At 35.6% G+C, this 12,987-nt stretch overlaps 1 protein-coding gene across 1 annotated transcript in view; it reads right to left on the bottom strand.

Moving 5' to 3' along the window:
- The window catches only part of LOC118204661 (ADP/ATP translocase 3-like), a 28,843-nt gene extending 17,086 nt beyond the window's left edge, over nucleotides 1-11,757 (bottom strand). Inside the window, exon 1 of the mRNA XM_035376963.2 lies at nucleotides 11,551-11,757. Coding sequence (XP_035232854.1) covers nucleotides 11,551-11,722 — 172 coding nt within the window. The 5' untranslated portion in view covers nucleotides 11,723-11,757. The remainder of the gene's footprint in view (nucleotides 1-11,550) is intronic.
- Between the last annotated feature and the right edge of the window lie 1,230 nt (nucleotides 11,758-12,987).

Genomic DNA, 12,987 nt, shown 5'->3' with positions numbered 1-12,987 from the left:
CATTGACTGGCATATAAATGAAGGTTTATTTAATAGCCATTATAAGTGTCCTGTATGTAAGAAGGATAAGAGTCCAGTCGAATGTAAAAACCGTTTAGATGGATTTGAAGGGGTTTGTAGGAAGAAAGGTTCAGATGTGGCAACGCCAATATACGGATTCAAGTTCAGATAATTTTATTAAGTTTTTGGACGCTGTTAAGGAATTTTGTGTGCCACAGACTAAAGACGAAGGAACTTCTAAATAGGGCAAGTGCATATTTGCTTTTCGTAATACTTAAATGTATAAAATTTTTCCCTTTATGTTATTTTATTGTGTGGTTTAAAATGTATTTTATTGCGATTTTTTTTTTGTTTGTTTGTTTGCCTGTATTGTAGAATTGGATGCTCCTTTGATTTAAGTGAAAACATATCGACGCGTACATGGACATGGTGAAGGGAGTGTGCAATGGAAGTTTGTGCAATTCTTGGATTTTTTTAAGTGAAAATAGGTCAATGTATACATGGATAAAGTCAAGGGAGTGCAGCACAATGCCATTTTTGTGCAATTCGGGGATTTTTTTTCAAGTGAAAATAGGTCGATGTGTACATGGTTTGGTTTTACGGCAAAACACACTAGGACTATCTGCCTATGGGAAGCGATGCCTTCATGGAGGGCTTTCTAAGGGAAACTGGTTCATATACACGTTACACATGAGGAAAACCACGGAAACACCCATGCAGCCAGCCCGTTCACGGGATTCGACCCTCGGACCAAACTACCAGTGTTCAGCAACTTTTACCACTCAATCGGTGGTGGGCCGATGTGTACATGTATGCACAGTTTGTGCAATTCTTCGTTTTGTTATTTTGGCTTAGTAAAGCGATGATTTTTGGTGCAAAAATAGCTGTTAATCAAGGCAAAATAATAAGTCAAAGAATTGCACAAACTCCATATCCACGTACCGCCAAAAATCTCCAAGGGGTACCCTTTAATATACTTTTACCGGAATAAGTGATTTCAAGGGAAGAATGCAAAAATTCATCTAATCATATCTGCCTCAACAGCTACAGGTACTTTATAAGTTTTCAGGATATGCCAAACTTTAACCATCATGCACATAATCTACAATTTTAACAAGCTCATATTTTTATGCACATTTGTTTTAAACACATATTTAAAAGATAAACTTTTACATTGGCTTGCATGGAAGAAATTAATGGTAAACTTTATGTATTACTTTGCTTATTATATTGCTTAGGGAGCAACTATTACAAACCTATCCTTGAAGTTATTCTCACAAAATTGTTAGCAGAACAAAACTGAAAGCCTAGTAAGTAGGTTTGATGAATTTTAATAAATGCAGTTAAAACAAGAATATAAATGTAAAACTTTTAAAATCAGAATCACTTAACACCAAACCTCGACAGTATGTTTGCACAAATACGTAACACAACAGTATCTATTTAAATTAATATAAAAAATTACTTTTGATTATTATACATTTAATTGAAAAATACATGTCAGAATTGAAGAAATATAAATGTACTTCAATTTACATTATAATTATATGAAGTTTTAAGTTAAAAACTGCTCCCATTAGTTTTGCTGAACATAAACATTACCCAAGGGCATATGAAAAATCATTCATCTCACAGAATGGCAACATTCAATGAATAGATTACAAGATTTAGAGTTCTTGCCAGTTAACTGCAAAAACTTAAGAATCTGTTCTAGGGTTCAAAAGTTCTGTGTCAAAGGTCTCCTTTGTCAAGAAAAGATATGTTAAGAGAAAACAACTGCTTTTGGATAAAATAATCAGGTCAGTTCCCTTTTCTTGATCATTGACTGCAGCTTTGTGGCACACATAACTTTTTAAGTAATGCCCCCAAGATCTTAAAACACCGCTGCTGCTCAAATACACGCACGTCTCAAATCTACTGAAGTAGTTTAAAGTTTTTAATTCTTGAGAAATCTCAAACTTTTCTGCTCTTTTCAATTAAATTACACAAGTGAACAACAGATGCTTGATACATGAAATTTATTTAACATAAAAAGAGTGACAAATGCACACTGATTCTACATTTACAACTGTTTCTGACACAACGAGCTTTAATCAAAAGTTATAAAAACACAAGCAGTTAAATGAGAATAAATTAACATAAGGTTAGGCAGCATTAAATTTCAATTCAATTCCCAAAAAATGAAGGAGGAGGGAGGGGAAGAGAATTCATAATTATTTTTCAGTATATCATGCTTTTGTTTATTTAAACAATTTTTTACCATTAAATTTAAAATCCTACATTTCCCAGAGCTTATGTCACAAGCTAACAATCTCACAAATTTTAGTATTTCTGATTTCAGCATTTTAAACTGCTTATACAAAGTAACACTACAAGAATTTTATCACACTTAGTATGGTAGCTGACATAATTTTGCTCAAGAACCTAAATTCTGTCCCCACCACAAGCAATAAATAAAAATATATAAACAAGGCTTGCTTACTCTGTAGTGATAAACTGTCATACATTAGGTCAAATAGAAGCTTGCCTATGCTCCTCAGTTTTTGCTTATGTCTATTTCCATATCCATCACAGCTTCTTACACCGGCTTGGTCGTGTTTTCACGCACTCCCATGTTCAGCTTGTTTTTTTTCTTACGAAGAGTGGTTTATTCGGGCTCCGATTAGTGTTTTGTGTTATCGAGTGTTTCTGCTGCAATTCTGGTCTTAATTACTGTGGATTAATACATTTTTGACCGTGTTTTGTTGTGCATTGTGGATGTTAAGCCTAACATGTGCTAGTGTCAGCAATGGATCTAAAGGATTACCCGCTGCTTCCTCCGCCTGAGGTTGTGAACGTTATTAAAGAAAATCTCTCTGGTTTACCAGAGGAGATACAGTGGATGGACAAAAATATGGAAACACCTTGTGAAATGCATGTTTGAAAAGAAAGATTGATTTTAATGAAATATGTAGGTGGCTCTGGCATTTTTGACTACTGACGCCACCTATACAACTTCGTAAATGTGCTAAACAGTTCCGTTGTTGTCGGAGTACTGTTATGTGAGATTGTCACTGCATTATGTCAGAGTTAACAGACTTCGAACGTGGGCAAATCGTTGGAGCGCGTATGGTAGGTGCTTTCGTAAGCAAGGTAGCCGAGGTGTTTAGTCTTTCAAGAGATACTGTATTGAAGATTTATTCCGCATATTTGAAAAGCGGAAAAACATCTGCTAAATCACAGCGCGGACGAAAGTGTGTCCTGAGTGATCGTGACAGACAAGGGCAATCGTGACGAAAAATAAGAAGACCACAGCTGCAAAAGTTACTGCTGAAATGAATGTTGTGTTATCGAAACTTGCGAGTACCAAAACAATTAGAAGGGAGCTTCATAAACAGGGAATTGCTGGCCGCGCTGCAATTGAGAAGCCACTCATCAGTGATGCTAATGCCCGTAACAGGAAAAGGTGATGTTTAAATTATAAAGCCTGGACTATAGAGCAGTGGAAGCGAGTAATAGGCCTGACAAGTCTTCTTTTCATACTTGCCAACCTATGACACTCAAAAATCAGGAGATTTTTTTAAGAAATCGGGAGATTTTTCACAACGTTAAAGACTTTTTAAATAAGAAAAATATAGTTTTTAATAATGAATTAACTTTAAATAGTAACTAATTCTTAAATGCAAGCAACACAAAAATACCTTACACATAAAAAAACATTTTTATTACTTGCACCGTTTAAGAAAACAAAACAAAAACCTTTAATCAGTTTTTGTACAAATGGTATAAACAGTGGCAGATTTTGCTTTCTTTAAGAAAGAAACCTCACAATTTTGTTCATAGCAATTGTCACGTAGGCCTGCTTTCACTAATAAAAGTTTTCTAATGTGTCATCACTAATATTAGATCTAAATTTAGTCCTCGTTTTCGCAACAACACTGAAAATCCTCTCACACTCTGCATTACTATGGGGAACTGTCAAGATGGCCAACATAACTCTAGACAGTTCTCTATTTTAAAATTCCATCAGCATCTTTCAGTTTTCCAATTAAACTCCACTGGGTGTCAATCCTAGCTGATTTTATAACGTCATCCAAGTTTTCTAATTGTAAACTGCTATTATGCAGCTGTTGGACCTTTTTCAATTTTTCCTCCTTTTTAGAACTCCTTTCAAGATTATAATAAATATCAACAATGTGTTCATCCACATTTATTGGTAAAGAAGCTACTCCTTTTTCAGCTGCTAAATTTAAGAGGTGACAGGTGCACCTCATAATCTGCAAATCTGAATTTTTCTTTCTGAAGATGCCTGCAACACCAGTCTTCAAGCCTACCAATACTGGTGCATTATCGGCATCTAGTGCTAAGCAATTATCCAGAGGGACTGCATTTTCTTTTAAAGTTTTAATAATTAGCTGTGATATATTGAAGCCTGTCAAATGTCCTTCCAAAGTGGGGACAAAAAGTAAACTGCACTCAATTTCTGAAGACTCTGGATTAAAAAAAGAAACAATTGGATACAGTTTTGAATCGGTATTATTGCTTCCATCCAAAGAAGAGGCAGAACGGAGCTGTTTTAATGCGATCAATAACTGAAGATTTATTTTTCAAATCCATTTCTTTAACAATAGCACCTCTTTTGGTTCTTGCACTTAAGTATTTCTTAGCGATTTCACTATCAGGAAATATTTTTCTAAATAAAGCTGCAGCGTGATCCAATGCATTCAGTGGCAGGTTGTGCTCCAGTAAAAAGGCAGAGAACAGACATTCTGCATTAATAACTTTTTGGTTTTTTGTTTCTGAAGAAAAATTTAATTTTTCTTTTCTTTTTTTTTTTTTTTCCAAAACAGCTCATGTTGCCCGTGTGTTTTTGTGGTGTATGCACATGTTTGAGACCATCCGCCCTTCCACCATGCAAAATCGAAAAATCGCAATGACAGACGGTACACATCGCAAATTTATTACATTTCCTTGAGGAAATAATAGAAGGAAAGTCAACTGTGTACTATCTTTGAAACGCAGGGGAGTATTTCACCTTTCTCGCAGACATAACAAAAGATGATAATTTCTAAAACTATTTCCCAAAGGCACATGTACTCACACAACTCAGGACAAAATGACCGAAATAACTAAAGAACATCCAAATAACAGCTTGTTTTGTCCTCATTGGCTAATATATGCCAGATGACACGCAGTTGAGCACGATGCCCATTGGAGAACTGGAGAAGGACGTTTCTGGATACGTATATGCTCTCACTCACAAAGCAGAAGTTATCTAATTCGTAAGGTTTTGTTTTAGATATAATCTAGAGAAAATTCATTTGCTTCGGACGTCCAAAATCTATTTTTTTTGTTTATACAACAAAGTATTAAGCCAAGTTCCATAAAAATCGTGAGAAATTTTAAGAATAAGAAAAAGTCGGGAGAAATATATTGTAAATCGGGTTGGCGGGAGAGCGGTCGAAAATCGGGAGTCTCCCACCTAAATCGGGAGAGTTGGCAAGTCTGACATTGTTTCCCACTTCTGGCCGAGTTTATGTCTGGAGAACGCCATCTCAAGCCTATAATACAGACTGCTTGTTGCCAAGAGTGAAACATGACGGGGGCTCTGTTATGCTTTGGGCAACCATATCGTGGTTCTCTGCTAGCCCCATGATAACTGTGTCAGGGCACGTGACTGCCAAGCTTATGTGAACATTTTGGCCGATCAAGTTCATCCCATGATACAAACTTTGTTCCCCGATGGTGATGGTGTCTTCCAAGACGACAAAGCCCCTGTTCACACAGCTCACATTGTCCAGGACTGGTTTTCTGAGCACGAGTTGTCCCATCTCCCCTGGCCACCACAGTCACCAGACCTGAATATTATCAAACCTTTGTGGTCTACATTGGAATGGAAAGTGCGTTCTCGTTATCCACCGCCAACATCGTTATCTGAACTTGCCACCCTTTTGCATGAAGAATGGTATAATATTCCCTTGGCAAACATACAGGAACTGTATTTATCCATTCTGAGAAGACTGCAAGCTGTTTTGGATGCCAACGGGTTTCCTACACCATATTAAGCATAGAAACATGTTTTTTTAAAGGTGTTTCCATATTTTTATCCAACCCCTGTATGTGCATATGCAAACAAGGTATTAACAAGCTATTAAACAAGGATTGTTACGATGTGGAGGATTATCAACTCGCGCTTCAGCAAGTTCTGCTTCTGAATGTTGCAGTTCATGTAGATGAACAGTTAACGGAAGATGATCTCAATACATTATCCAGTAAGGAAGATAAGCAAAAACGTCTGGATATACACCAAAAAAGAAGTGGAATAGCCAAAAGACTGGCTTTGTTATTTCAGGGTAAGTGCAACATTTTCAGTGCCCAAAATCCTATTATTGTAAATTTATCGTGATAAGTTGAATGTGAATGTTGTTAAGCATAAGCATGCAGGATATTTCTACTGTTAATTCTGTTAACTGTAATGATACTGTATCAAGTGTAAAAAATGTCTATGATAAATCTGGTGTAATTGCGGAGAAAAAACGAAAATTTTGCTTAAATGGCCTTCGAAAAAAGGAAAAAGATGTGCGAGCGAAATTCAGGATTCAGAAGGCTTTACACAGCCACGTAATACGGCTCCGCCTGCTAAATTAGTCAAAGCTAATGCAGACATTAATGTTAGCAATAAATTTGATAAGCTAGGTGAAAATGCTAATGCAGATAATACTGCCACTAATAATGATATGGAAATTAGTGAAGAGATTGAGGTTATTGAAATTCAACAACCGAAGGTGAAGCCTCCAATTAAATTTTCAGATTTCTCTAAAAAATTGAGGGCTAAAACTAATTTAGACTTCTCAGCTAAAGTTACTGGCAAGTTTTTAAAAGTTTTTCCAAAAACGAAAAATGATCACCGTCAAGATAACAAAATATTTGGATGAAAAAAGTCTAGATCATTATTTAATTACCAGAAAGATGAATAGGCCCATCAAAATAGTTATAAAGAGGTTTGCCTATCGATTGCCCCTCAGAAGACATTTTTGAGGAGCTGGTTAAACCTCGAAAAGTTATCTAAATGCACAGAACCCAATCTAAAGCTCCTATGCCTTTATTTCAGGTTCATTTAAAGAACGCACCAGGGGTGCAATCTATTTATGATGTTAAAAAACTGCTATGTTCCTTTGTCGAAATAGTGAAAATTGCAAACTACAACCAAGATGTGCGAAATGTGCGGGTGCACATCGTACTGATAAATGTAATGTTAAAAATTACTCTCCTATTTGTTGTAATTGCCTGCAAGAAGGACACACCGCCAATTATCGCATATGTCCGAAATTCCCCCGATGCATAGTCGGAAATAAAACTGTGAATAAGAGTGCAAACTCAAAAAATGGTGTTAAAATGCCTAGTACTTCTAATGCAAATTTGAGTTATTCTGCTGTTGCCTCCAGGTGCAGTTATGCTAGTGTAGCCAAGGGTGACGTTCAAAGATCTGTAAATACTGTTAATAAGACACTAACACTCCATACACTTTTGTCTCCACCTACATTCCTCCCATGAGACCTGTGGCTGTTGTTCTGGCAGACCTTGAAATTCTACTCACACTTGGTACACATGTTATTGGTGGAGACTTGAACGCAAGACACCGCGCATGGAACTGCTACACTTCGAATGCAACAGGCAGACTGATTTATTCCTTGGCCACTTCGGCACAGTTTAAATTAACAGTTCCAAGTACCCCAACACGGTATGCTGCTGGGTCCACCGCAATCAATTTTTCCTGTTGCGGAACAACAGTTCTCCACTGGATATTTCCATTCTGGACGAACTTTCAAGTAATCACAATCCTGTTAGGATTATTCTGGACCTCAGCAGATATACTACATCAGACACCAGGGCCTTTCGTACAGACTGGCAGGTCTTTGCCAAAGCCCTCTCCAACACATAGTACACTTTACCCACGATTCACAAAGGAAGTGACATTGATAGTTTGGTCAAGGACCTCACTGAAAATATAAAAAATGCTTATGAGAAAGCACAAGCTGAAGTTAAACCTGGTATGAAACACAAAAATCAAGAGCTCAGATTATTGATTAAAGAGAGAAATGCTGCAAGACGAGCGTATCAACGTACCAGACACCATGATGATGAAAGGAACTTCAATTCACCTGTGTGAAGCGGTCAAACTCTCACAAGATCGCTGGACTATCTCAAATCTCTTTCTGCAGAGGATAACTCCTTGTGGAAAGCAGTGAAGAGGTACAAAAAATGCTATAACGCCATTCCACCCCTTCACGGCCCTCAACGGATCCATTACACCGGAACTAAGAAAGCAGAACTTTTAGCTCAGCATCTGGAATCTCAGTTCTGCATTAACAACATTTCAGACTCAGACACTGAACAGCTTATTGCTGACTTCCACTCCAATTTTAGAACACAGACAACATTATCTCAGCCATGCCATCGGAGGTCTGTCTCTATATCATGCAAATTGCCAAAAGGAAGAGCCCTGGAATATACAGGGTCACAAATAAAATGATCAAGTGCTTCCCTGTCAAGATAATACTCTATTTCACCAAGTTAGTAAATATCATACTAAGATGGCAATATTTCCCAACCTGTTGGGAAACTGCCAAGATTGTCCCTCTGCTAAAGCCCAACAAGCCTACGACTGCTCCTGAGAGTTACCAACCAATCAGTTTGTTAAGCTCAATTAGCAAAATCATGAAAGCAGTTATTCTCCACAGACTAAACATCTTCCTGGATGAGCAGAAGATCCTCATACCCTATCACTTTGGGTTCAGGCGGAAGCACTCGACAACACATCAACATCGTGTCACTGGTGGACTTCTCTTAGATGTCGCCAAGGCCTTCAATAGAATATGGCTGGATGCCCTCATATACAAATTACACAACCTGGGACTCCCGGGCTACATCATCCTTAAATCCTACCTAACCGGTAGACACTTTGTCGTTCATGTTTCTGGTTCCACAAACCGGCCTATACAGGATGGTGTTCCACAGGAATCCCTTCTGGGCCCTACCCTATTCAATATTTACGTGAACGACATTCCCACTACACACAACACTAGCCATGTATGCAGACGACACAGTGATCCTTACACAAAGTGCATTTGTTAGTTCAGCAAACACCACATCCACTCGCTGGAGACTTGGCTGACCAAATGGAAAGTCAAAGTGAATGTCGACAAGACACATGCCATACTGTTTACTACTAAGAATTTCCAGACTCGCATGCAAATATATGATGTGGACATTCCCTAGGTCAAGCAGGTACTTTCTCTTAGGGTGATCCTCAGTAAATCTCTTACATGGAACCCACACATTACACATATTCTCAGGAAGTTTCGAGCTAGTAAAGCTTCACTCTCCCCCTTAATTGCTCGAAAGTGTTCTATCTATTGGTAATAAGTTGCTCATTTACAAAACCATGTTGCGTCCAATTCTTAGTTATGCATGCCTCATCTGGGCATACTCGTGCAAAAGTTTGAGAAGGCAGTTACAAGCTGCCCAAAACGGGATATTGCGTATGATATGCAATGCCCCCTGGTACATTCGGAATAGCCAAATTCGTAGAGTTAAGAATAGAGGATCTTTGCGATTTTTACTGAAGCCTATCTAGGGCATTTTATGATAAACAGGAACTTCTGGACAATCCTGTGGTTGTTAACTATTGTTATGATACTAGGGACCTCAATTTCAATAAACGCCCAAGGGCAATCCTAAATGTTAGTAATATGCAATTTTGTATATGTGTTATGCAAATTGTTGCTCAGATTCTTTATTGTATATTGTTCTTTTTTCCTCCTGATTGCATTTTGTTTTTACTAGTGGCACTAAGATGCCGCACTTCGTATTTTGTTTCTCTTGTGTGTACATGTATTCTGTGAAATAGTCGTTAAAAAAATAGTTAATTATGTATGGATTAGTAATTAGGTACTTACGGTAAAAAATATGTATTTAACTATTAGCAATTATGAAATTAAACTCTTACTCATTTAATTATTTAGCACATTCAGTTATATTTCTTATAGTTCGAAACTTTTATCATGTTATTCGATGAGGGGTAGGGCTATGGCACCCAGGCGGTTAAGCACCGCAGTTCAATGTTCTGTATATCCGATGCTCCTTTTGCATTACAAAAAAGGAGGCAAGCACTTCAAGAAGTACCTTGATTATATTACAAAGAAATTCCTCCGAAATATTAATCAAATATATTAAAATTATGTAAGCTAAACAAGTATGCATCAACGCAACCATGAATTAAATTTAACACAACTTGCATCAAGCTTGGATATAAAAAAAAGGGGCTTGACATTAAATTTATGCAGATTCTTTCTCAAATTTACTAAATACTTAGACCTGAATGCAAAAAATTTATCAAAGATAACATGCATTATCTTAATGTTACATTATATATTAGCTTATATGGAGTTAAAAAATCATTTCAAGATAGACTTATGCCATAAAATAAAGTCTTCCATGTTATCAAGAACAGCAAACAAAAGTATCAAATACCTTAGGTTAATAAAAAAACAGTAAGAAACTTTTTTCAGATTAGCAAGAATTATCAATAGGTTATGATATAATGACTACCACAAATTCCTACAATGGTTTAAATCATTTAAGTTTTGCCCTCTAGGAATTTAGCCCCCTTATTCTACAAATTGTTGCAAAAAACTGCCATGTCCAACTACAGCTATTTATGAGTTACCAAACCTTTCAGTGATCAGATATTTACTGTTTTCATTTCTTTTCAACAGTCTAACATGCTTAAAACATCATTTCAAAGGTTTGGTATTCAGGTTTTATAATTAACTGAGATCTTTATTCCGAAGTCTAGCATTTTAATTACAGAAGAAATCATCACTGATCAGACATTTGTTATTTTCATAGGATTTCAACAGTCTAACATGCTTTAAAACATCACATCAGTTCAGACCTTATCCTGCAGTTGCCCAATGTGAAAGGGAAATTGAGCTATACTTAAATCTCACATTGTCCCTTTATTCAACCGTAAAAAATTGCATTAGGATATTATCCGTAATAACGGGTTGGCATAATACTAGAAAATATCTCTCTCAGAATTCATATACGCTAAATGATTAACGTGCTGATCACAAACCAATAAAACTGACTGAAAATCTAGAACACTCCGCTAGATTAAGGTATCAACTTAGGCCTGTTTCTCCGTTTCCAGAACGGTTACGTACACGTGTCACACAATATTTCACCTAGAATTCTACTTAATTAAAAAAAAAGTTTAATAATTAAGTTACTAACTATATTTCAAAACTTTACTCTTTGCCATATACAGTTTCGATGTGTAATTATTTATTTAAATTCATTTAATAGTGATACACCTAGATTAAAAATTAAGCCTAATTTTAGTTAACACTCAGTTACACTTTATTACACTCTCAGAATTATTACACATTTAAATTTAAATAATGTTTACATAACAATTAAAATTTAACTTCATATGACTAAAACATACGCGGAAAAGACGCCAACCAAAAATTACAAAATGGCGGAGTACCCTATCGTTTCGCATACCTTTATACTGCTGATCAACTGTAATTTGTTTGGATGCATGCTGAACTTGCAATAATAATTTCACACGTTCAATAGGTGCTACAGCTGTTTTAGAGACGGCAGCAGCTACACCACCAGCAATGAAATCCTTAGCGAAGGAAATTGGATCAAGTGCTGACGTTGACACAGACATTGCTCTACAACTGCCGGTCCTGGGAAAGAAAGGATCTTCGCTTACCGGCGGAAGCGCTTATAAAACATCGGTTCACCTAAGAAAGGATTCCGCCAAAATATAATAACCCTAAAGATGACGTCAAAGCTTAATGTGAATGTTATTTATAAATTTTGAAAAAACTTAAACCGCAGTGTATTAGTATTTTTAATTTCAAAGTATTTCTTAGTTTTTTGTTTAATATTTTCTTTCTTATTTTGTAACCTGATTTTTTTTTTTTTAACGCCTAGTAAGGAAGTTGAAATTTCCGAAAAGCATTACAGCTGAAAATCTTTTTGATGTAACAATAAATGTAAATACAGTTGCAAAAAAATATTTAAAAAAATTGTGAACGTCAATTTATTAAAAGCATTAAAAGCTGATCATTCATTATTTAAATGAGTAGATTTTAGTGTCACAGTGTTGAATGAATAATTTCACAATCATAATTATTTATTATCAAAATAAACTGGTTCTGCTATAACAGAAGTAAATTCTGTTATGTCAGAACTAGTTTATTTTGATTCTTTTCCGTAACTTTTCAAAACATATTCCATAAACACAGATCTGGTGTTTTAATTATTATAATTTAATTATTAAAATGTATGGTTTCAAGGTTTTTTTTTTTTTTTTTTTTTTTTTTCTGTCGCTTTAGAACAGTTTGCCAATGTTAAATCTTTTTCAATTGAATCAGTGCTAAAGTATGCCTTTCAGTGATGATCTTGTGTCTTTCAATATTACTTTTCCTGTGGCAGCTACTACTTTTTCTTAGTTACAATTAACTTCATTTAAATTTTATGTGAGGAAAAATTGTTGAAACAACAACTATATCTGTTCACAATTTTGTTCAGCATGCATTAGATTAATATTTGTATTTTGTTATATTATTTTATTGGAAATAAATTATTGTGTAATAATCAAATCAATTATATATGCAAGATATGTCTTGAACTTTGATAACTGGTAAAATTCAATATTCCTTGCACAATAATATCAAATGCAAGAATTTAGGACATGAGTTATTAACCTATTCAAATAAAATAACTTTTAACTGAAACTTGCTGAAAACAAATGCTGAATTTTCCTAGTTAAATAAAAACCACAGATTAATAAACATATTGTTATGTACTTAGGAATACATATAGCTTACACAAGAAAGTTACATAAGTGCATTAAATATTTAAAAAAAAGCATGCTTAAGTATATGTGTGTATCCCTGCTAAAAGATGGACATATTAGCTGCAACT

The sequence above is a fragment of the Stegodyphus dumicola genome, chromosome 2 (genome assembly GCF_044657685.1).
Source record: "Stegodyphus dumicola isolate Sdum_Otavi_A_Nest chromosome 2, ASM4465768v1".
In the NCBI taxonomy this organism is placed as follows: domain Eukaryota; kingdom Metazoa; phylum Arthropoda; class Arachnida; order Araneae; family Eresidae; genus Stegodyphus; species Stegodyphus dumicola.
This window is presented reverse-complemented; position numbering and strand designations above follow the sequence as displayed.